This window comes from Antechinus flavipes, chromosome 2 (genome assembly GCF_016432865.1).
Source record: "Antechinus flavipes isolate AdamAnt ecotype Samford, QLD, Australia chromosome 2, AdamAnt_v2, whole genome shotgun sequence".
Classification (NCBI taxonomy): domain Eukaryota; kingdom Metazoa; phylum Chordata; class Mammalia; order Dasyuromorphia; family Dasyuridae; genus Antechinus; species Antechinus flavipes.
In genome coordinates this window covers 257,793,397-257,818,170 of record NC_067399.1, presented here as the reverse complement: position 1 = coordinate 257,818,170, position 24,774 = coordinate 257,793,397, and the positions used below count along the sequence as shown (strand labels likewise).

The 24,774-nt window shown below is 36.1% G+C and overlaps 2 protein-coding genes across 2 annotated transcripts; both read left to right on the top strand.

Annotated features, from left to right (window-relative positions):
• Window positions 1-523: 523 nt before the first annotated feature.
• Window positions 524-12,980, top strand: LOC127546581 (zinc finger protein 10-like). The gene is made up of 4 exons (XM_051973610.1): window positions 524-556; window positions 9,199-9,325; window positions 10,537-10,632; window positions 12,931-12,980. The coding sequence occupies exons 1-4, from the start codon at window positions 524-526 to the stop codon at window positions 12,978-12,980; spliced, it is 306 nt and encodes a 101-aa protein (XP_051829570.1).
• A 1,251-nt stretch (window positions 12,981-14,231) lies between these two features.
• Window positions 14,232-23,817, top strand: LOC127549059 (zinc finger protein 883-like). Its single transcript, XM_051976836.1, has one exon. The coding sequence runs from the start codon at window positions 14,290-14,292 to the stop codon at window positions 15,799-15,801; it is 1,512 nt and encodes a 503-aa protein (XP_051832796.1). The 5' UTR covers window positions 14,232-14,289; the 3' UTR covers window positions 15,802-23,817.
• Window positions 23,818-24,774: the final 957 nt, after the last annotated feature.

The following is a 24,774-nucleotide window of genomic DNA, read 5'->3' as shown; positions in this document are numbered from 1 at the left end:
TGTGGGGAGATGGCAGAAGTTTTCCTCCTTCACTTGTTTGATGAGGAAGCCTAATTTTACTTCAGATGCTTTAACATGTGATTGCATATCACAGATGAGCTTCCCCTTTCCTTGAAGTTGCATATTGAAATTGTTGAGTAGCTCTGTTACATCTGTCAGAAAGGCAAGGTGCCGTTTCTATTCGGCATCGTTGAGCTCTGGTACTTCTTTGTTTTTTGAAAGCAGAAAAGTTGTAATCTGTGAAAGTAAGTCATAGAAACATTTCAAAACTCTCCCTTGACTCAGCCAATGGACTTCTGGTGATATAGAACATCTTCACACTCAACATTTAGCTCAGACTTAGCAACTGATTAAATAAGGGTAAGAGGAATCAGGCAAAAGTAACAAAGATTTTGAGCACGAGTGATTTGGTGAATTTTGGTACAGTTGACTGAGATAGCTTAACTTGAAAGAATAGTTGGTTTGAGAAGAAATATGTTTCCTTTTGCACATGTTGAGTTTGAGATGACAGCAATACAGCAAAATGAAGGTAGTTGTGGAATTTGGTAATGAAGAAGTAGGTCAGAGATATAGATTTTGGAGTCATCTGTGAAATAAAGGTAAGAGAGCTGAATATCAAGATTTGGGTGCACAGAGAAAAGAAGACAAGGCAGTTCACATTAGATGGCTTCATAATAGAAATGCAGGTCATCTTTTGAGAATGAAGAGAAGTTTATTTGAATTTGGGTGGCAGAGGAAATTAAAAATAACATTGGTGTAATTGCAATAAGAAATTTGACAAGGAATCAACAAATGATAAATAAGCAGATTTATTGAGAAATTCTGGCAATAAGAATCCAGCCGAGAGGTTAGATAGCATGAATGTATAGGGGAGCCAATCAGCATAGTGTGTTATGAAATTATTCTGCTTGGCAGTCTGATGCAATCCACATTGCTGCCAAATTGATTTTCCTAAAACACAAATCTGATCAGATGACTCCCTCCAGAAGCTCAAGTGGCTCTCTATTACCTCTATGATAGCATTCAAATTGCCCTGTTAAGACATTTTAAAGCCCTTCACAATCTACCTCCAACCCACTTTCCAAACTGATTATTCATCTTTTTTATTGTTTGCTGTACATTTTGGCCAAATTGACCTCTCTTCAGATTTTCAGATACTATATTCCACATTCTGCCTCTGTACATGGCTTGGCCCCCATGCTTGGAATGTTCTACATCCTCACTAATACCTGTTGGAACCTCCATCTCTATTCAGGGCTCACCTCTCCTGCCTCCTACAAAAGGCCTTTCCCTACTGCCCCTTAGTACTTCCAGCCTTTCTCAATGCCCTGACTCCCTAATCACTTTGTATTTATTTTGTATATATTTTAAACACAACTCTTTTCTTTCTAGCAATTATTTATTCCTAGTAGAATATAAATCTCTTTATGGTAGAGCGGGGATGTTTGTTCAGTAGTATTCCTAATGCCTTAACATGTGGCTTACCTTAAGTTGGTGCTTTAAAAATGTCTACTGAAGTGTTTATTTAGGGGGGGAAGGGTTATCAGTTATTGGTACTAACAGATAAAGAATGGGAAAAGGGCACTAGAACAGTCAGTTATTGAGTGGAGGCTAGTGAACTAAAGCATCATGGGATCTGCTGTTGAGGGGACGCACCTAGGGCCTATGTTAGAGAAGACTTAGAAAAAGTAGAAATCTTGAGCTTCAGAAATTTAGAGCTTATGTTGATGTGGCCTCACAAGTTGCAGAGACCATGAAATAAGCCCATTCTCCTTGTTCCACCTCTGTGTAGTGAATGAACTCAATTCAGTTTGATTCATTTCAATTCAACACATGTTAAGTGTCTGCTGTGTGCTAGGAATGCAAATAAAAAGAGAGACAAAGACAGAGAGTGAGCATGTCTCTGCCCTAGGATGCTTAACAATTTTATGGGGAAGGGCAGCATACAAAAGGAAGCTGAAAAGCAGGGGGAAAGGCACTAAGGAGTACTGGACATGGAGCAGAAGCCAAGAACTGCTGATGGAAAATGGAGCTCCTGAGAAGGTTGTGAGCCTTCTATAAAAGAAGGCCTGGGAAAGAGTTTTAGTGTTCCTACCTCCAGTCCTCTAATGGAGGGGTGGGGAGGGGGGTGATTCAGTTGTGGTCCATGGAGAAAGAATAGTCCTTCCTAATCTCATCTCAGAATCCTTGTCTTCTTTTCAAGGTTCAAGGTTTTGCCACCTCCGAGAAACTCCCTGATCACACATTCTCCCTTTTCAAATTATCTCATATATTAATAGGTGTCTACACTTATTCTTCCAATAGAGGCCAGAGACTGTTGGGGTTTTGGTTGTATTTTTTAAAAATCTATTTGTTTTTGCCTTTATATCACATCCTAGCATAGAATTTTAATTGCCTCTAGTAGGTGCTTGATAAATGTTGGGTTGAGGAGCTGGTGTATAGAAAGGAAAGAGAGGGGAAGTTAAACAGGTTCTGAATCAAGGTAAAGGCAAAAGTAGGCATAAAGTGAGGGGAGAGCAATAGGAGATTGTAGTCAGAGAGTAGGACTTCAGAATTGTGAATTATAAGAGATAGTGAAGTCTGAATGTCATCATACGAAAAACATGACTGAGGCAGGGGAGAGAAGAAAGTTGTTGAAGTTGACGTAATCCAGGGAACTTAGGGATCAGGGAGCTAGAGGAATTCTCCATACTTAAAGTGGGAAGGAAGAGGATTTCAGAAAAAGCTTAAGACTGTAGAAATGTTTATTTTCAATTCCAAAGGTCATAGTGAAAGGACTGAGGTTGCTGCAGAAAAAAGTACAGACAGGATTCCAGAGGTCTTGAAAGGGAGTAAGGATGAAATTTCTAGAGGAAGAAGTAGATACGATGTAACTTACATCTAGAGTGCTAATGATGGATACTAGATTTGGTAAACAATTAGTTAGAATTTGAAATCTCCCAGCCCCACAAAATGCTAAATGAAATATTTGTGGGCTATAAATAGGGATGTGTTAATTTAACAACCAGCTCTCAACAACAACAAAAAGTTGTTAAAATATTGACACATTTTAAAATTCAGTCTATACCATTAATATTTTCTCTGTCATTTTTAGGTTTAATCATCATTATGAATATTTTCTTAAGTGTAAACAATCAACAAAATAAAACAAACAAACAAAAAAGACAATCCCTGATTAATAGCACGTACCAATTTCCAAGCTATAAATGCTCATAAAGAAAATTGCACAGTCAGTAGGAGCTGACTCTCACAACTCTTCTTCCCATTTAAACCAAAATCCTGATCATTCTATTTTTAAAAAAAAATGTTTATTTAAAACTAAATACAAAATAAGAAACAATAAAATAGAAAAATAAAGACAGAAAAAAGGGGAAAATATTGTCACGTGCGTACTATAACATCAGGGAGAATTCAAAATATGTAACGATAAACTGTTATTTCAAGTAAGCATATATAATAATAGAAGACATCATATTCATGATGTCCATCTTTTCTTTGCTTCCTTGTAGGTTATTCTTTTGTTCTCTGCTTTATTCTTTTTTTTCCCCTTGCACTACTCACCTCCACCAAACTATATTTATGTGTATAACACACACACACACACACACACACACACACACACATACACACACATACACACACACATATCTATATACATACATTCATATACCTACATGCATTATATGCATATACATATATATGCATTTACACATTACATTGACATGCATCTAACACAATATTAATGTGACTGACATATAATATAGATTTTTCTCTTGATTGAATCTTTTTGACTTTGACAAAGTTTGACTTTGTCTGAAATCAATGATTATTAGCCCTACTTTTATTTTTCTATTAAATTCTACTCCTGATCCTTGTTATTGTGTTTGTGTATATCTCTTAATTCCTATGCCTGCTAACTCTTCCATTTTAGTTCTACTCCTTAACTAGCCTTGCTATTAATTTCCTTCAATACATGAATCCCTCCCTTATCTTTTCCCTCCTCTTTATCTCATTCCCATTAATCTAAACTCCTTATGACCTACACACTCTTCTATACCCTACCTTATCCTATTTCTTACCCCCTTATTTTTTTTAACGTTTTGGAGGATGCTATACTTTTTATAGTGTGTGTGTGTGTGTGTGTGTGTACATATATATATGTATATGTATTATTCCCTGTTTAACCCATTCTCAATGTGAGTAGATTTTCAGAACTACCAGCTCTCTTCTCCCATCTAATGCATCTGTGTTGGTTCTTCCTCTGCATTTCATTTGTATGGCATAATTACTATTTTTATCTTTTCCTAGGAAGTTTTGCTTTTTAGAATCAGATCATACACAGCTCTGCCCCAGTCTTTTTTTTTTTGTACTACCCAATTACTGATGTTAATCTTAGACACATGGCTTACCTTTCCATGTATAAAACACAAGCAGTTTGTCCTTGTTTGGCTCCTTGAAATTAGTTTTTGATGTTGGCCCTTATGTGCTAAAAACTCAGGTCTAGTTGAGACAAAATCCTCAAAATCTTCGAGTTTATTGAATGTCCATTTTTTCTTTTATTATTTTGCAGGATATAATATTTTTGGCCACGGGCCTAGTTCTTTTGATTGTCAATATTTCAAGATCTGAATTCAGTCTTTTATTGCAGCTGCTGATAAATCCTATTCAATTCTAATTGTAGCATCAGCATATTTGAATGTTTTTTGTTTTTGTTTCATGTAAAATTTTCTATTTGATCTGAGGTTTTAAAAATTTATCAATAATCTTCCTATGTGTTTTCCTTGTAGGATCTCTTTGAGGTGGTGATTAGTGGTTTTTTTCTATTTCTACTTTACTCTTTGTTTTAGCACTTCAGGACGATTTTCGTTGATTATTTCTTTTATTATGGCAAGGTTCTTTTTTTTAATCATAACTTTCAGGTAGTCCAGTTATTCTTATATTTTCTCTTTTTGATCTGTTCTCCAAATCTGTTATTTTTCTTATAAAATGTTTCACATTCTTTCCTTTTTTTTTCATTCTTTATATTTTGTTTTGTTAGTTCTAGGTTTCTTAGGGCTTCACTGGCTTCCCCTTGTCCAATTTTAATTTTCAACAAATCATTTTCTTTAAGGGCTGGATCTCCTTTTTCTAGTTGATTGACTTTCTTTTCATACTCTTCTTGTTTTTCTTGAATTTTAAAAAAGTTTTTCTTTAGTCTCATTTGATTTTTAAGTCTTTTTTGAGTTCTGTAAATTATTTCTGGGCATTTTAAGGTTACTTTTTGTGGAGAAGAGGATTTTTTTACTTCAATTCCTTCTCGGAGGATGAACCCCAATCTTTCTTATTCCCATACTAAGTTTCTGTGGTTGCATTCTTTCTCCTTTGTCTATTCATTTTTTTAATGAGAACTTACTAATGTAAATACCTCTAACTGGGGCTATGGAGCAGAGATATGAAGCCTCTGGCTTCACTTCAGTTCTCCCCTCTGGCCTGGAACCCCAAACCAAGAACTTTATCCTATTGTAAGTGCCCTCAGCCAATAGCTTCACTCCCCCACTGCTCTTGCATTCACAGGATATTCCAGTTTCTTCTTGCCCAGAGTTGCATCTCTGTAGCACAGCTGGGCCTGACATTTTTTATCATTTGAGGTTGGAGCAATCTTATTGGACTCAGATCCCGATTCCCCGAGCTGTGCCAGTGGTGAAAGTTCCTGTGGAGTAAGGCTGAGGCAACTTTTAAACCCAGTTAGCCCCAGGACTACTTTTAGCAAAGCTAGCCTAAAGGTGTTCACATTTCACATGGGTTAAACGTTTGCCATGAGCCTAATTTTGTTTTGTTTGTAGAGGAAATCTGGAGAATTTGGTATTTTTTTGGTTGAACTTTGCTACCTTCCCAGAATCTACCTCAATCCTCATTCCAACCAGAAATTCCCTCTCTTCCAGGAGTGGGTGTGTTGCACACTGTTTTCTGAATGAGATGAGATCTTTGCTTGATGTGAAAAATGGTTAGTATTTGGCCAGTTAGAAAGAATAAAGGAGGAAGTAACACAGAACAGTAAGAAAGAATGGCATAAGCAGAATCCTGGAGGCAAGAATGGAATACCATTTGTAGGGTTGTTCTTATTGGCCAGAGTAATTAGGGGTGTCACCTTTAGTTCCCTACCCTCACCCCCATATCCATTTTCTTGTTAAGTCCTATGAGTTTCTGTACCATATCCCATGTACACATACCCGTCCTCTCTGACAGGGCCACCAAGCAGGTCCTTGTCACCTCACACTTGGACTATGGTCATAGACTGCTGGGAGCTCATCCTGCTTCAAGTCTCTTCCATTTTTGTCCATCCTCCATTCAACTGTCAGTGATTTTCCTAAAACATAGTTCTGACCACATTGTTCCCCACTTATTTCTAGAACCAAATGCAAAATTCTCTATATGGTGTTCAAAGCCCTTCATATCTTCTACCAGCTTTCCAGTCTTCTTTCACCGTACTTATCTCCATGTTCTCTTCAATCCACTGTCTCTACTAACCCTGTTGCTAATAGGTATTCTCAAGGTTCTTCTCTCTACTCTCTATATACTATTTCACTTGGTGACCTGATCAGCTCCTATGGTTTAATTACTGTCTCTATGCAGATGATTCTCAAATCTATTTATCTCTCCTATTTCCTAACCTCAAACTGAATTGCAACACAATTATTTCTAAGGTTTGACTGATTTCCCATGACAAACTCACAAATGAACAACATTTCTTGGATTGTTTTATAGCTGGAGGGTTGGGGCACCCCTTCTCACCAGAGTACAGAACCAGAGTTCTGTGATAGGAACAGTTTTCCATGGTTCTTGATTTGATTCACTTATGTACAGAGGTACAGTATAGCATAAGAATATAGCTGTAGTCAGAATTATTGATAATTTTAAGCTGCATTGTGAGTTTCTGGCTCCCAAGCCAGAAAAAGCAGCTCTGAGAAATCTAAATTATTAGTAGATTCATTACATGATAATTATGAAAACCATAATCATATTTTTCTGTGGTTACTCATAAACCTGAATATTTCCTTGGTTTATTGGTTTCTGTTCAGTACAAATTAATAAAGTTAGGAAGCTACTAGAAAGTACATAAGATGTGGAAAGTTAAAGGGGGGGCGTGATTTCCTGCCTTTATTTTTATTGTTTTGCTTTTGTTTTCTTTTAATAAAACTCACGTACAAAACACAACAACTTTTCCAATTAAGGAGCCTGCCTAATAAGGGACCAGGTGGGATAGGAAGGGATTGGAAGGAGAAATGGGACCTAGATTCCTGGTGCCCTTGAACTGTGGAATAGCAGGAAGAGAGGGGGCTGGTACTCCTGCAAAAGGCCCAGGATGGGTTTTATTAGACTTTGGATGACATATTGATTCCTAATGGCCTCCTAAGCCAACTCACAGATAACTGTACCATGAGCACCTGGAAATGTTCTTGAGTGCTCTGGAGATTTCAAGGTAGACCTATTGTTTCTAAATGTATTAATTAGAAAAATATCTTTCAATTTCCTCCCTCTCTTAATTTATTAATTTAATTCCAACTTAATGGGTGTCATTCAGTCAATAAATATTCTGTGCCAGACACTGTTCTAAACACTGGAGGTTTATAAAGAAAGATAAAAGATATTCCCTTCTCTTAAAGAATTGGAAATCTAATGAAAGAGGCACACATTTTTTGGAATTGTCTTTATCTTCATTTGCTCAATAGATGAAGTATACAAAATAACGAGGTGGATATACATAAATACAAAATAAAATTGCCATCATTGTTTTATAGTCACATATGTGTGTATATTACTATATTTCTGGACAGTCTGCTTTTGACCACATTGTATTTCTAGAAACAGTCATAAAATAGGATGTTTTTAGTATTTGTATTCCCATGGGAACAATGCCCAGATTGGGATTTGTTCAAATAAACCAGGGTCAGCCAGCTATAGCCTACAAGCCAAGTCTGACCTGCTGTCTACTTAAAGATGTAATAAAACATTCTCAACTTTTCTATCATACAAAAACAAGTTATGGGCTACATTTGGCCAGTGTGCCATTGTTTGCTGACCCCTGAAATAAATCATTGATTTGACTAACAATCTGCTATACCTCCCAATGTCTGGTTCTTCATGACCCTATTTGGGATTTTTTGGCAGAGATAGTGGAGTAGTTTGCCATTTCCTTCTCCAGCTCATTTTACAGCTAAGGAACCGAGGCACAAGTTCAAGTAATTTGACTAAGCACAGCTTATAAGTGTCTGAGGATGAATTTGAACTCAGGAGGATGAGTTTTCCTAATTCCAGACCCAGTGCTCCATGCACTACATCACTTAGCTCCCTCTTATAAATTGTCTAATCTTTAGAGTTTGAGAATTGAAAAGGACCTTACAGATATCTAATTTGACTATTTTTTATATGAATAAAGTGAGAGCCAAACAGAAGTGAATATTTTGGTTTTGATAAACTTTCATTAAACAAAAACTTTTATTTCTGGAATTTGAAAAGTTTCTGGGGAATTTTTGAGTGGCCAGAATTTCTGTAAAAAGTGATTTTGAGTAATGTATGTGTTTTTTGTTTGGATGAATTTCCCTTTATTAAGCAGAAACAAATTTTCAGTATATTGTGCTGGAAAAGTTCGGCGTCAATGCTGGCCATCCCTTAACTTCCTATCGGACCTCATGTAAATCACTTCATCTCTGAGACCTTCAGTCACTGAGGGGGTTTGGCAAGATGATCGCTAAGCTGCTTCCCTTAAATGATACAATTCTGAGGGGTTGGAGAACAGGAATTTCTTGAACGAGGTGGTTTTATTGATCTTTCCTGCTTTCCTTTTCTCGTTCCTAATGGCCCAAAGGACAGACTTGAAAAGTACAGAAATTCTTAGAAACCTAGTGAAGAGTATATCATGTTTTAATTTGAACTCTACAACCTTCCCATTCTCCCCTCCTTCCCAAATGAAACAAAACAAATCCAAATCATTCTTCCTAAATTCTTTTTTTCCATTAAAAGTATCTCATTTTCTAGTCAAGTATGCCTAAAACTTTGAAATCACCATTGATTCTTTTCTTTTTTTCCAGTTCCCACATTCAATTCTAACTAATTTCATTACTGCTTTGACTTTGGTATTTTTCTCTCTTTTCCATTCCCTCTGTTACCACTCTATTGGGAAAGGGCCATGCATAAACAGAAATATGTTTGCTGTTCTAGGTCTTAGTGACATTTGAGGATGTGGCAGTGGACTTCACTCAGGAAGAGTGGAAACAGCTAGATCATGCTCAGAAGGTCCTGTACAGAGATGTGATGCTGGAAAACTATAGGAATCTACTCTCTTTGGGTAAGGAGCTGTTTCCTCTGTGATTCAAAATCATTCATCTTTTTTTTTTTTTCAATTCAAGAGATTTTTTTTATTTTGAAAAAAATTTCTTTACAACATTATCCCTTGCACTCATTTCTGTTCCGACTTTTTCCCTCCCTCTCTCTAACCCCTCCCCCAAATGGCAAGCAGTCCTATACATGTTAAATATGTTATAGTATATGCTAGTTACAATATATGTGTGCAGAACAGAACAGTTTTCTTGTTGCACAGGAAGAATTGGATTCAGAAGGTAAAAATAACCCGGGAAGAAAAACAAAAATGCAAACAGTTTACATTCATTTCCCAGTGTTCTTTCTTTGGGTGTAGCTGCTTCTGTCCATCATTGATCAATTGCAACTGAGTTAGATCTTCTTTTTGTCGAAGAAATCCACTCCCATCAGAATACATCCTCATACAGTATTGTTGTTGAAGGATATAAAAAATCATTCATCTTTACTACTGCAACTTTTAAAAGATGCCTGTCCTTCGAAGTGCTTAGCTGAAGTTTTCTAGGTTAACTGGCCTCAAATTTTAGAAGTAAAAAATGGGCACCTTCATTGTGCCAAATCTGAACTCAGAGTCATTCCCTTCTTTCAACAGGAAAAGACCACCCTCCAAGCTGTGGATGACTGAAGCTGAACAGAGCAGGCTAGAAACTGGCAAGTTAGGAATCAAAGCCAGAGAAATGACTTGCCACAAGCACACAGATGCCAGGGACCATCCCCTAGTGGGGAAGTGAGGAGCAGGGAATCCATCTTAGTGTGTCTGATTCTTGATTTATATATTTGTGACTAGATAGTGTAGCAACAGTAGTGAAACACACATCAGAAACAGTGAGGCAAGGTTATTCTTTCATAGCAGAGTTTCAGGTCAGGGCTTGTTGATGCTTTCCTGAGTTCGGAGACCATCAGTTCCAGAATGGGAACACAAAGAATTATTGTTATGCATGAACACACAGCCTATTTGCTGGGCCTTGGCTCTGGAAAATGAAGTTTCTCTTAATATTATCCTGACTCTTCTAGAAATCCTAATAACCACAGGCTGAGCCTGGATTCTGTAATGGTTCTGTGTCCCAGCATAAATACTTTTATGTAAATATATATATTATAATATAATATAATATAATATAATATAATATAACATAACATAATATAAATATAAATATATATATATTTTTTTTATGTGAGCAGGCTATCAAATTTCCAAACCTGATGTGATATCTAAATTGCAACAAGGAGAAGAACCCTGGATAATGGAGAGAGAAATCCCAAGAGTCACCTGCCCAGGTAAATGAAGGAGAATCAGGTAAATGGAAGTCAGATAAATGAAGTGTTAGGCACAGAGGATTAAAATCTTGGAAATGTTTGTTGGAAAGCTTTCCTCAAAGCTCCCCATTCTCCAGATCTGTGGAAAAGATGGAAACCATTTGGTATGAACTAATAACTTGATTTTACTTTACAGTATCATAGAATCTGAGAATTAGAAGGTAATCTTTTCCAGTAATCACCCAGTAGATTCATCACTTATATAGCATTTTTTATAGATGATTACCCAGTTTTTCCTTGAAGCAAATTCAAGGCTAAGAAAGAGCTCAATCCTTTTTGGTTTTCTCTTCCATTTTTTGATTATCTCTTATGAAATTCTTTAAATTTAGATGACATATGATGAGAGTCTACCCAATGCTTCTAGTTCTATCTTCTGTAGTAAAGCAGAAGAAATCTACTTACTCCATAGGACAAGCCTCCATAGGACAAGTTTTCAAATTGTTTAAGATAGTTATCATATACTCTCAGATAATTTTCCTACCCCTGTCCTCTCATACAGTTACCCTTTTGTCTCTTCTCTCTTGAAGTATTGCAAAAACCGTTCTAAATATATATTCTATTTTCCTATATATATATTCTATTTCTATTTCTAAATATATATTCTATATATATATATATATATGTATATGTATATATGTAGATATATGTAGATATTCTATTTTCCAAACCAGATGGTTGTTGTTTGTTATTGTTCATCCTTTGTTCTTGAAGAAGACTAATGACATCACAAATGTGATATCTTGACTTGAGAGTGAATTTAAGTGAGGTGGATTGTCAGCCTCATCCTCTCCTCCAAAGTCATCAGGGTCCAGTGACAAGACATAGCCAAGAAAACTGGCTATAGCCCAGACAACTCCAAACCATCTTCCACTTAGCTCACAAACATGTCTCAACATATCACTCCTCCCTACATAATAAATTCTAGTGTCTCCATTTATTCTAGAAACAAAGAAACTCCTCTGTTTGACATTTAAGTCTTTTGTGAGTTGGCCCCAATCTTCCATTCCAGCCTTATTATACATTATTCCCCTTCCCATAGTCTAGTGTGACCACACTGGCTTTCCTCATTCATGGGCCTGCATCTCCTTTCTTGCTTCTGAAGTGGTGTTCATTCCCACCTTCCTTGAATGAATACTCTTTGCTCTTTGCTCACTTTTGCCAGTTATAGAATCTCTTGTTTCTTGCAAGATTCAAGTCAAGCACCACTTTCTACATGAAATCTTTTTTATTCATCCCAACTGCTAGGAGGTTTCCAAAATTATTTTGTATTTATTCTGTATTAAATTTGTATTAATTTCTGTACTATTTTGTTTTACACTTAGTTAAGAAGGTGTTGTCCTCCCCAATTCCTTGAGGCCAGGAACTTACCCATAGTAGGTGCTTAATAAATATATGTTGATTGAATTTCCTTAATGCTATCCTCCAGTCTCACAAGAGTAGACATCTCTTCTTCATCCTCCTAAAACTCTTCTGGATTTTGTAATGGTTCTGTGTCCCAGCACAAAGATTGAAAATTAGAAATGTCCTTTTTGCTTCTTCTAACACTCTTCAGTGTTTCCTTATTTACAAGCACCCTTCATTTGTCTAGATTTATGTTGAATTTTTCCTTTCCCTATATCCAAGTTGTTAATAATTTCTGTGTCACTGCTACCCCTCTAAACTATATCTAACCAAATGGCTCATACTCTTCATTCTAAATAGGGTCCATAGTACCTCTTGACTTGATTAATACAACTTATAGCTGGTTTCCTTAAAACTAGTCTCCTTTCTCTTTTCCAAAGCATCTTACATGCTGCCTCAGAAAAATTTTTCCTAAAATATTAGATTAGAATGCTGTAGGATTGGGTGGCCTGTAGAGAGATCTTCTATAGTTGCTGCTGTGTTTGTAAAATATCTTCTCACTTTTTGCTGTTCTGAGGATGATTGGGATGGAAACCTAACCTAGTTTTGCAAGGGGCATCAGGACATAGGCAAATTGGTGGTAAGATAGTGGTTGGAAACTGACAATAATTCAGATGAACAGCTAAACAGAATCTGATTCTCAATTCTCATTGCTTGCTACATGTAGCTAGGAGCCAAGGTGCAAGTTCTGATTGAGATAAATGTACTTATATACCCATACCCTCACATACCATGATAAGATTCAAGATATGTATCACTGCCAGTGGCTCAGCCTTTCTCTTTCCTCTTTATTCATTCATGGTTCTTATATAGAAATATGTCTTTTCCATAACTGATATCTCTCCTCTCATGTTCTAGCATTCACAGCTCCTAGATCTGCTTTCATCTACCACTTCAGCCTAGATTGATCTTTCCATTTATTGAACTTCAAGACTACTTATAGCTTCCAATATACAACATGCCATTATATATGCTCACATATCATTCTGTAATTGTTTCATGTATTAGTCTGGTTCAGACACCATGTGCTTTAGGAAGGTCCAGTTTATCATCTCTTGATTGAATTATTATAGTCACCTTCTAATTGGTTTTCCTGGCTCTAGTTTCTTCCTTTTTTGATCCATAGTTGCCAAAATAATATTTATAAAATAGAAGGCTGATTCTGCTTATGAAAGTACTGTTGTCTTCCTATTGCCTCTGGGACTAAACTCCTTTGTTTAGACCTTCGTGACCTTTCACGATATGGTTCCAGCCAACTTTTCTAGACTTAATACACATTGATCCCCTTGAAGAATTATAATTAAAATGGGCTATCTATAGTCCTCAATCTACCTTTTGTCTCCATGTTTCTTTAAACAGGTTATCCCCCATGCCTAAAATTCACTGTCTACTTACTTCTTCAATATAGATCCCTAATTTCCCTTAAAGCTCAGCATATTTGGTAATCATGGGAACTTTACTTATGGCCCAGCTACCATTCAGGAACTAAATATTAGGGGATATTGTATTTGAATATATATATATAGATAGATAGATAGATAGATAGATAGATAGATATAGATATAGTGTATACCTTGCCATTCAGGAACTAAATATTAGAGGATATTGTATTTGAATATAAATAACTATACTATCCAAAAAAAGGGGAGATCCTAAAGGTTTTTTGGAGGAGAATAATATGAGTTGAATTTCATTAAGGATTTAAATAGATGAAGAGGATTAGATATTCTAAGCAGGGAAAATATTTGATCAAAGATTTAGAATCAGGAATGATATGGGAAATAGGATCTTTTGGGGATATACATCAAAGAGTAATGGATTTTAAATGTGTAGATTATGGCTAGATTATGGAACACTGTGTGAGATTGAGGATTATGAGAAGCCATTAGACATTTATCAGCAGGTAAAGGACATTACATTAGAATGTGGCTAATAATAGCACAATAATGAGTTAGATAGCATCAAGGACCAGGAGAAAACTGGACTACAGGGATGAGCATGTTTCATGTGACCATATTTGAGAGCTATCAATGCCATATACCTTGTACTTAACATTCTTAGCTTCACTTTCCTGTGACCACCTTAGCAAGTTTCATTTCTTTCAGGAGCTGAGACAATGAGCATTTGCTTTTTTTTTTTTTAATTTCAGATTGGGAAACTAGTCCTGGAATCAAGAAGTCAACTGTAAAGCAGGAAAAAGGACTATCCCAAGAAGCAATGGTGGAAAGATTCATAAAAAATGGTCTTGGGTATTCTACATTAGAAAAACCCTTTGATTGGGATAACCAGTTGGGGTTACATAAGAGAATCCAGGAGAAACAATTGAGGCAGATGACTGTCAACCACAAGAAAGCTTTCACTGGGAAGATAGGCCCTGAATGTAATGAATTTGGAATCAACTTTAATCTAAGTTCAATCCTTATTTCAAAACAGAGAGTTAACATGGGAGATCGTAAAATTCATAAAGATAGAAAGATCTTCAAGCATAATTTAGATCCAATTAAACATCATATACCATTTGCAGGGAAGAAACAACGCTATAAATGTAATGAATGTGAGAAAGCTTTTAGTCGACACGAACAGCTTATTCAACATCAGAAAATTCATCTTGTGGAGAAACCATATGAATGTAATGAATGTGGAAAAGCCTTTAGTCGGAGTGCAAACCTTGTTCAGCATCAGAGAATTCATACTGGAGAGAAACCATATGGATGTAATCAATGTGGCAAAGCTTTCATCCAGCGTGCACACCTCCTTCAACATCACAGTACTCACACTGGAGAGAAACCTTATGAATGTATTGTATGTGGGAAAACCTTTAGCCAGAATACACACCTTAGTCAGCATCGGAGAATTCATACTGGAGAGAAACCCTATGACTGTAATGAATGTGGAAAAGCCTTCCGTCATCTTTCTTCCCTTACTCAGCATCAGAGAATTCATACAGGAGAGAAACCTTATAACTGTAATCAATGTGACAAAACTTTCAGGCGATGTACAGAGCTTACTCAACATCTTAGAACTCATTCTGGAAATAAGCCTTATGAATGTGCTGAATGTGGTAAAGCTTTCAGCCGGAGTACACACCTTAATCAACACCAGAGAGTTCATACTGGAGAGAAACCCTATGAATGTAATGAATGTGGAAGAACCTTCAGCAGCAGGTCATCCATTGCTCAGCATCAAAGAATTCATACTGGCGAGAAACCCTATGAATGCAATGAGTGTGGAAAATCATTCACTCGAAGTACAATACTTGTACAACACCAGAGAATTCATTCTGGAGAGAAACCACATAAATGTAAGCAATGTGGGAAATCATTTATTGACAAGTCCTCAATTTTTCAACATCAGAAATTACACACTAGAGAGAAGCCCTATGAATGTCATGAATGTGGGAAATGCTTTAGTCAGATTTCATACCTTATTCAACATCAGCGAATTCATACAGGAGAGAAACCCTATGAATGTAATTATTGTGGGAAAGCCTTTGGCAATAGATCATCCATTATTCAACATCAAAGAATTCATACTGGAGAAAAGCCTTATGAATGTAGTGAATGTGGGAAATGCTTTAATCAGATTTCATACCTTACTCAACATCAGAGAGTTCATACTGGAGAAAAACCTTATAAATGTAATGAGTGTGGGAAAGCTTTCAGGTGGAGTACACACCTTACTCGGCATCAAAAAACTCACGTGGAAGGGAAACTTCATAAATATAATTAGCAAGTATTCATTAAGCACTATTTAAGTAGCAATTTTATGTTTGTGGTAAAATACAACTGTTAAATAAGACATGATTCTTGCTCTAGAAGAGCTCACAATCTAGAAGGGTATGATAAGTCTAAATAGACAACATAAATTAAAATGGATTAATATCCTCTTTTGGTATGGGAAACCAGGGCAATAGAGGCATTAGGGTATAGTGGGTAGATCTCATTCAGGAAGCATAATCCTAGGGGCAGCTCATCCAAGATGGGGTGAGAAAAAAATCAGAAATTGTGAACTAGGTCAGATCTACCTAGATAAACAAAACCAAAACTATGAAACAAGTACCAGGTGAGTAGGTACTATTGTAACTTATTTGGAGGGAAGAGCTAAAAATTGCATATTTAAAGCAGGTAGAAACAATGAGACAATGATGGTGGACCTGGTGTCCTTGATGATGTGGTTTTATGAGATGCATGCATTCCACTTTGGCAACTGCTGAAGAGTAGAGTTTCCTCCTCTGTTTATGTTAAACTTTGGGGAATGTTGTCTTCCAACCGCAGCCTCCAAAAGACTTCCAGATATTTTCTTCAAAACATATTACAAATATCTTGTTCCAAACTACTCAAAATGAGATTACCAGTTTTTGCACCATATGTGTAGTACCCTATATGCTTTTATCTTTGACTCTATCCCTTCAACTAGGTTCCAGTGCTTAAATTGAGAAAGGAGAAGAAATATTATTGTACTACATATATTGTAGAGGGAACTCCTAGGGCAGGAGAAACCTGTTTGATCATTGGTGTTGAAGTTACTTGTGGGTCTAGAGTTTTGATAAATGTTGATTTTCTTCACAAAGGATGTTGCCATAATGCTACTGGTCACATAGTTGGGGGAAGTGGGGCAAAGCTGCATTAAATTAGCATGATGGTCATCTATACATCATGTTCATTGCAAAAGACTTGGAATATTGTGGAACAATTTTAAAAAGGGCCCTTAAGATGATTTGAAAACTGAAGAAATGTTTTCAAGAGCAAAATGATTGTGCATTTGCACAGAAAACTTACAAAGAACTTTGTTTTGTTGTGCATGCCCTGCATCACATCTTGCTGATTCAAAGCTCTTACAATAAACTATAATGTGGGTTTTTCTGCTGGTATTACAAGGAACTGTGGAAGTAGCTGCCAGTCAAGATGCCAGCAAGACTTAAGTAGAATGATTTTATTCTAGAGATCATGAAAGAATCAAAGCAGAACTCCTTGACTTCATTAACATATGAAAAACAACATAAAATAGTGTTGTTAAAGTAGATTTCTGGGCTTATTCTAGGAAATGCCCATGAAGTATCAGGCTTGAGAGAAATAGGACTATTTATTTAATTGGAGTTGCTTTCTGATCTTCAAGATAAACTCTTGATTATTTGCTACTAAAGCAAAGATGAAAGATGAGTATTTTTTAAAATAAGATTTATCTAGAGTTTGTAAATTATTTTATTTTTTTGTTCAAAAATGAGCAGGAAACCAAGTATTCATTTGACTCTAGGGATCAAAGTACAAACTGAAGTGAATGATTTTAGCCAACAAATGTATCCATTGCTTACTTGAGATCAGGATGTTCTGGTTTAAAATTCCACTTCTGATACTGTATAGATAGCCTCTGAGGTCCTTTCCATCTCTAGATCTGTGTTCCTGTGATCATCCTACACTGTATGGAAGAAATTATTAGCAAATGAGTTTCTGATAATCATCTCTGTGAGCTGATCTATATTAATAGCTTTCTAGAAGGAACTAAAATGTATAGAAAACCTATGTGAGAAGTGTAGTTGTTTAACTGTGGTGTTTTGTCTTTCAGAGAGAAATTACCTGAAAAATAGCTACCTCCAACTCCACTCAAGTTTAAGAGACTGAATAAATATCTAGGGATTTGAGTAATGGCTATGAGTCACTTTGTATCAGTTAATGCTGTATAAATAAAATATAGTTGGCTAGATATATGGTAGGCTAATAATCAAGCTTGAGAGCTAAATCAGATGAAAAAGTTCTATAGTGTCAAGTAGGTTTTAGGAATTCCTATGAGAGAGAAATGGGATTGTATATGAATGAGGTTATAATGAATAAGAAATAAATGAAGTTAGTAGTAACTAGCACCTTTTTTCTAGTTTAACCTCTGACCTTTGGAAATTAGTGTTTAGCGTGGAAAAAAAAGGACGCTAGCATGCCTTGCCCTCATCCCTTAGTCTGTTACGATTATGCTGCTTATAAGTTCCAATAAGTATATTAAAAAGAAGGAAAAAATTCTGTGGAATCAACTGAGGGAGAGAGAATCTCTGGCTAAGATAATCAAGGATTACTTCATGGAAAGGAGGCAATATTTGAGAGCCTTAAAAGATATATAAGATAGGTAGAAGGTGTTCAGCTTCAAAAAACACTAGAGTACCTACTACATGCAGGTACTTAATGTCAAGTTATGGGAGACTTTCAAAGGTTTTAAGTAAAACTCCTCTACCTCAAAGGGGTTCACAGTTAGAAATAACATGATCAAAGTCAGATACAGAAAAGAGTAAGATGATTTCAGGGATGGTGAATCACCCAGTTTAACTGAAACACAGTATGTGAAATGATAAAAAGGGAGTTTGAATCAGATTGCAAAGGTCTTTGAATGCCAGGCTAAGGAGTTTGGACTTAATTTGTAGGAAATGTAGTGTTCTTAAAAGGTTTTAGTGATAAACTGATACAATCTGACATTTGCATTGGAAAAATGAATTAGATAATTGTATGTAGAATGGGTTGAAGTAAAGAAAGACCATTGCAGTGATTTGGATGAGTGGTAATAAGGGTCTGAAGAAGTAGTAATACAGATAGGAATTGGTGGTTAATTTGGATGTGTGAGAAAAGGGAGGGATCTGTTAACACTTAATAAAATGGTGATATTGACAACTTAAATGTGATTTAGCTCTCAGAACCTTCTAGGATGCAAACTGGGGGCACTTTCTAAATCTCTTCTGTTGTGACCAGGTTACCTGCAGTATTTTTTATGCTTCTACAGACTGATATCTGTATCCCTTATCATATAATGTTCAGTGGAGGGCACAGGATTTTCCCCTGCAATGCTACTCCTGTAAGGGATTAAATCTCATTTTTTTGGCTTTGATAACTCACACATCCTGTTCTTACAGAAGATTCCTTCCTTAGTCTCCAAATTTATTCCTAGATATTTATACTTTGTTATTCTTTGGCCTACAGTAAGACTATAACTTAATCTTTTCACACTGCCATTAACTAATGCAGTTAAAATTTGGGGAAACTTTTAAGGAAACATTAGAAATTTCAGTGAAGAGTAGCCATGAAAAAGAAGTGAATAAATGCAATACTTCTTGGCAGAAGCTGTTAGCTTCTGAGCTTATCTGGTTATGGATAAGAAAAGAAAAAAGAGATTGATTAGTAGCATTTGAAAGGTGCTTCCTAATCTTTTCCTAATTCCAAATGCCAGAAAGATTTTCTGATCAATTAAGAGTTGTCTGGATTCCTTAACTAGAGCTAATAGTACTTCCAGCTCCATGCTCCTGAATTTCTAAATGAATAAACCCAACATTTACCTGATAATTTCCCATTTGTTGAAAACTTCCCTACAGTGGCAGCACCATTGTTAATAGAAATGAACTCCTTATTGAATGAATATTTTATCACTGGATTTCTTTTTTTATGGACCATTCTTCAAATATTTCTAAAAATAGTAGGGCTCTGCAGTTAACTTATGGCTTGCCATCTGTAATCTCTTCCTAAGTCAAGGACTTTATCAGGAATTCTGGAAGGCTATGTCTTGCAGTCTGTTACCTTAGTTCTTGCTTTTGGACTTGATTACAGAATTATTATCGTCCCAGGGTGAGGGTAACATTCTGGTCACCGTAGAGGCTTTTGACTAAAATGGTAGGTTTCCACTGCTTCATAACCAGTATAAATAGTCTTTCAGGAAATAATTTCATTTCAAGGCCTGTTCTATGTTTTGTTTTTAATCATGGACCATAATACATTTTTTAAAAGAATTAAAATGAATATTTTATCACTGGATTTCTTTTTTTATGGGCCATTCTTCAAATATTTCTAAAAATAGACAATTCTTTTTTCCATCCTATACATTAAATTTCATCTTTCTATCAAATACCACTTTTTTCTCCCTTTCATCCTGGACTAACAGCCAGCTGGAGAGAACCGGCTTTACCTTGGAGCAGATCTTCAGTATTATCATTAGAACAATTGTCTCTTATTAGCTTTTGCTAAAAATCTGTTTGAGCAGTTCATTTATATTTCTACTCAGAACACAAAGATTTCATGCAATTCTTTTCCTCATATTTGACTCATACCATTATTTCTGCAGGCAAAACCTACTTGGATAAGTTAGAAGTTGCTTTCTTTCAGTTGTAAGATCTCCTAGATCTGTCTGATCAGTTATTGACCACTTGACCTCAGTGCTTTCCTCTAGTTTGGTTGCACTCTCTCAAACTTTCATATTATCTGACTCTCTCAGAATCTAGATGTCAGGAACATTGGGTCTTTCCTAATAATGTGAATGGTGGCTTTCCAAGTTAAGTATCCTGCTGTCATGTATATTTACCCAGTCTGATATCATTCTTTCTTAAGATCCAATGTCTCTAGCCCTTATAACTTCATACTCATACTAGTATGTAGTTTTCACCTCTGGAATCCATATAAGCCTTTATTTTATGGCCTATGGGTATGTGATTGGAGGAACTTACACCAACACATTTTGAAAGGGAATCTGCCCCCCAGAAAGTCTTTGAGACAAATCCTTGATCTTATAAATCCACAGAATTCAAGAATGGAAAGGGACTTCATCCTTTTGGCTTTGATAGATTTTGCATCCTGTACTTATTGCAGACTCCTGCCTCTGTCACCAACTTCGGATGGTTTACTTTGTTATGCCTTGACCTACAGTTATCAGTCAACTCAATCTTTTCACAGACTTCTTTATACATTGGCGATTTCAATGAAGAAAAGCCATGAAAATGAAGGAAAATCATTAGATTTATCCAGTCGTTAAATACTCTGGAGCCTAGACGTTATTGTTCATTACTAAATATGGTTCAGAGATAAATGTGTTTAATCTTCCCCACCCTTTTTCTTCTATTTTCCTTCACTAAAGACACTAATTACTTAAAAGTAGCAGTGTACTGATCTGATTTCTCACCCACTAAATTTCAATCTTCCTAAAAATCCATTTACAGAAAATTTAGTTTTCATAATGAAATTCATATAACAAAATATTTGAGAAGAATTGAAATGATAGTCCTTGTATTTACTTGAAATGCTTCTGTAAATTAAGACTTTTATCTAGGAACAATTAAAATAGGATGTCATATTTTTGACAGGGGCCCACTTCTTTATAGAAATAACAAATACTTTTTAAGCTATGTGGTATAAGTATGATATCAAGCTTTATAACTGGTAATTAAGTAAATCAGTGATGTTCTAAGTGTGGTTACTTTATCCACTGATGTAGATCAAAATATCTTTATTTACCTTCTTATATAGCCTTTGTCTATATTTTCCCATGAATCCTGTTCTCTCGGCCTTACTTGGCTGTGGGATTTACCAAGGATTGTGACTGAATCTCCCATGACTAGGGAGCATTGTGTTCTTGCAGTAACAAGAAATCTGGTTTTGAAGTTAAGGATCTCTATTTCTTTTTTTAGCTTGACTACTTGCTACCTGGACAATTGCTTTCATTTCTCTGGGCCTCAGTTGCCTCATTTTCTAAAGTGAGGGGACTGAATGCCTCCTAAGTAATTCACTAAGTTTTTTTTTTTAACTTTTAATTTGTGATCCTTTGTCACAGCCTCATGAATATAATCTGCCCAACTGGGCAGACCAAGATGAGGAAGCAGACTTTAACAACAAAATCTGTTAGAGACTAGAAGCAAGAATTGAATTTTATGGTCAGGAAGACCACCATTGCAGTAGTAAGTATGAAATCGAATATAAGACTCAAAGAAACATTTCTAGGGATTAGTAGATTAGCAGTAGGAGCAATTAGAAGCAAGTCAAATGAAAGAAGAAAATCAAGTGAAAGTTCAAATACTAGAAATCCTGACAAGATAAGCCTTAACAAAAAATTCATGCAGAACTTTCCAAGTTCTGCAAATGTTTTATACATATGATAAATCTTCCCCTCTTATATATATGATAAATCATCCAGCAGAGGAGCGCCTCATTCCAGTGGGGGGTATCAGCCCACTATATGAGCTTCCTCCTAAGAAAAATGAAGGGGCCAGGGCTTAGTGGAATTGTACTGGTTCAAGGCTTTCAATTAGGAAACAGAAAATTAATAAGTCATTTCCCAGATTGTTTTCATCTAAATCATATTCTTCCTCCTTACCTCTATCATGTGTTGGAGAGAGATAGACTCATAGAATTAGAGATGGGTCTTGGGGCCACAAGCATAGACATTGAGAGCTGTCAAAAGGGCAAGCCTGGATTTATGTGTGTTCAGCCTGCAAGACTTGAATTGAACTTGGGAGTTCCAATAGATATCCAGTGGATACCACCTATATAATATGGAAGGGATATAAGATCTGGTATCCACTGTTATTATTAAAGATCTGCCCATGAAGAGATTATTCATATTTGATTCCTTAAATGTATGAATTCTGTAGCTGTCAGCCTACCATTTAAATGCAGCTTTGGCATCTTAAAGTTTTTGGTCACTCTAGGCTGTTTTCCATTCCTCAAAGTTGAATTTTGGGTATGGAATGGGAATTAGTGGACAGAAGTTCTTTCTGGTTGGTTAATTGGATTGTGACAAGCAATGGAGAAGTTAATCGTTTTTTTTTTTTTAAAATGGTGATTTATTACTATCATTAAAAGAGCAGTACACATATCTAAAAAGTAAATTCAAAACTATAATTAGTTTTAATTGAATTGTCCAGGATATACCCAATGAGTTTGGCCTGATTTCTTAATTCTGGTATATATGACTGGAGAAGATTCTCATTTGGATTAGTCAAGTTCTTTGATCATTTAGGACTATTTTCAACATGAGTGCATGGTTAAATAAGTGCCCTCTTAATGTCACTGGTTGCTATATGTATACTCGTGTGCTATGAACAGCATAGGGTTTGATGGATGATTATCTGTGGCCTTTGATTTGGATGACCATTGAATTATTTCTTGGCCCACCATAAAGCCTGAATAGGTGCTTTCAACATTACCACACAATAAATTGATCATCCAGCAGAGGAGAGCCTAGTTTGGGAGACTGTATACTTCTGTTACAGGAGAAAGAAGATTAAGATTCTGCCACAAGTACACGCTGCCCTGAAGAGCAGGAATCTTGGTGTACATGGAATAACAAAACAGTTAAATCAATTTGAAGCTGCTTGACCCTTTTCCAAAGAAAATCAAAGCTTGTTGGCATCTGGGATGCTATACTATCCATTTTGATGGCTAATATTTGAAGAATTGAAGGAATTTCAACCCCTGAAAGACCTTATATCATCATACAGATCCAGATAATCAGTGTCATGGAGAAGCCATAATGGAGAAAGGGGCTTTTTTCCTCATTTTATGTGCTTGTTAGCACTCATTGGCCTAGGAGTCAGGTCTGATCTCATTGGACAGTTTCAGAGTTGAGTCATACCTCAGCAGGGAGGAAGCTCCTTGGATGGACGGGGCTGTGAATCTTAACCTGGATGGCGGTGAACAGGACAGAAAAAAAATATGACACAGTCCTTGTTTTGACCATCAGTCTAAGGAGCAAAGATATTCCCAATGTGATGCTGTATACAGTGGGAAAGCTAGTTCAGAGTTTGAAGTGATGATCTTCATGATAATGGGACCAATTTGTATCATTTTTTGGACAATGGCACTAGTTTCTACCACTGTCTTTTGGGTGGGAACAATTCCCTTGTCATGGATTTCCAGGGAAATCACAAGCTTGGTAATTATTGACTTCATGGGGTTTCCTAAAAGAAGCCTTTACTCTGGTATAGAATTATTAAAACTCATTTGTAATACTCAATGTTTATCAATATTCTGCTGTTTTATGTCTATAACATACAAATATTGAATTTGGCCAGTTGAATTCTAGCCAGATATTTTCTTTATTAGCTGGGAACCTAACCTGATGGATTATTTATCTTATTGGGCAGATTTACTCCATCCCACACCCCCAAAAAAGGTATAAACTGCCTCAACTAATGGGTAAAGAATAGAATTTGAGAGAAACGATCATGGCCCCAAATTCCAGAAAGACATAAGTTATCTATGAGGTGGACTAACAGATATGCTCAACCAAAAACTGCTGGCTCTTTAAATTTCTGGCCTTGAAATCCAATTGATTCAAAGTTTCCTAAAGTCCACTGAACAACAAAGAGGTTCTGCAGGAATATTACAAGAGACCATCACCAAAACACCATTCTTTAAATGAATGACATATTCTTGTTGCATTGTTTCTGCTTTTCAAATTCGTAATAAATTTTGTAAGATTTGAACCAGAAACTTAAATATTACTGAACTGAGACAAATTGTTCCCACAAGCCAAGAGTTCTGAAGTTTCCAAAAGTGGAAATAAATCGGATGTGTAGTATAAGTGGAACTGAGTGGTAGTGGGAGTTAAGGCCCCTTTAGCACCCAATTATCCATAGTTTTCAGTGGTATGGCACCTTGTTTGCTGTTCCCCTAAGTCCATGGAAAGGAAGGAGAGGGAAAAAAATTGTTGATTCCATAGCTATGTGCTAGAACTATGCTAAATTCTAAGGACATTAATAAAAACAAGAGAGTATTGCTCTGAAGGAGCTTGGTTTGTAATGGAGGAAGACAATACACCAAAGATTGCTGAGGGTGATTGGATGGTCCAGGATAAAGAAGCCCCAGGTCCTGAGGCAATTTACAGGATGAGACAGCAACTGAAACATTGCTTTAAAATCTGAAAAGTTAAGAATGAAGTCAGGAAGGAACTAGGACAGATAAAACTCAA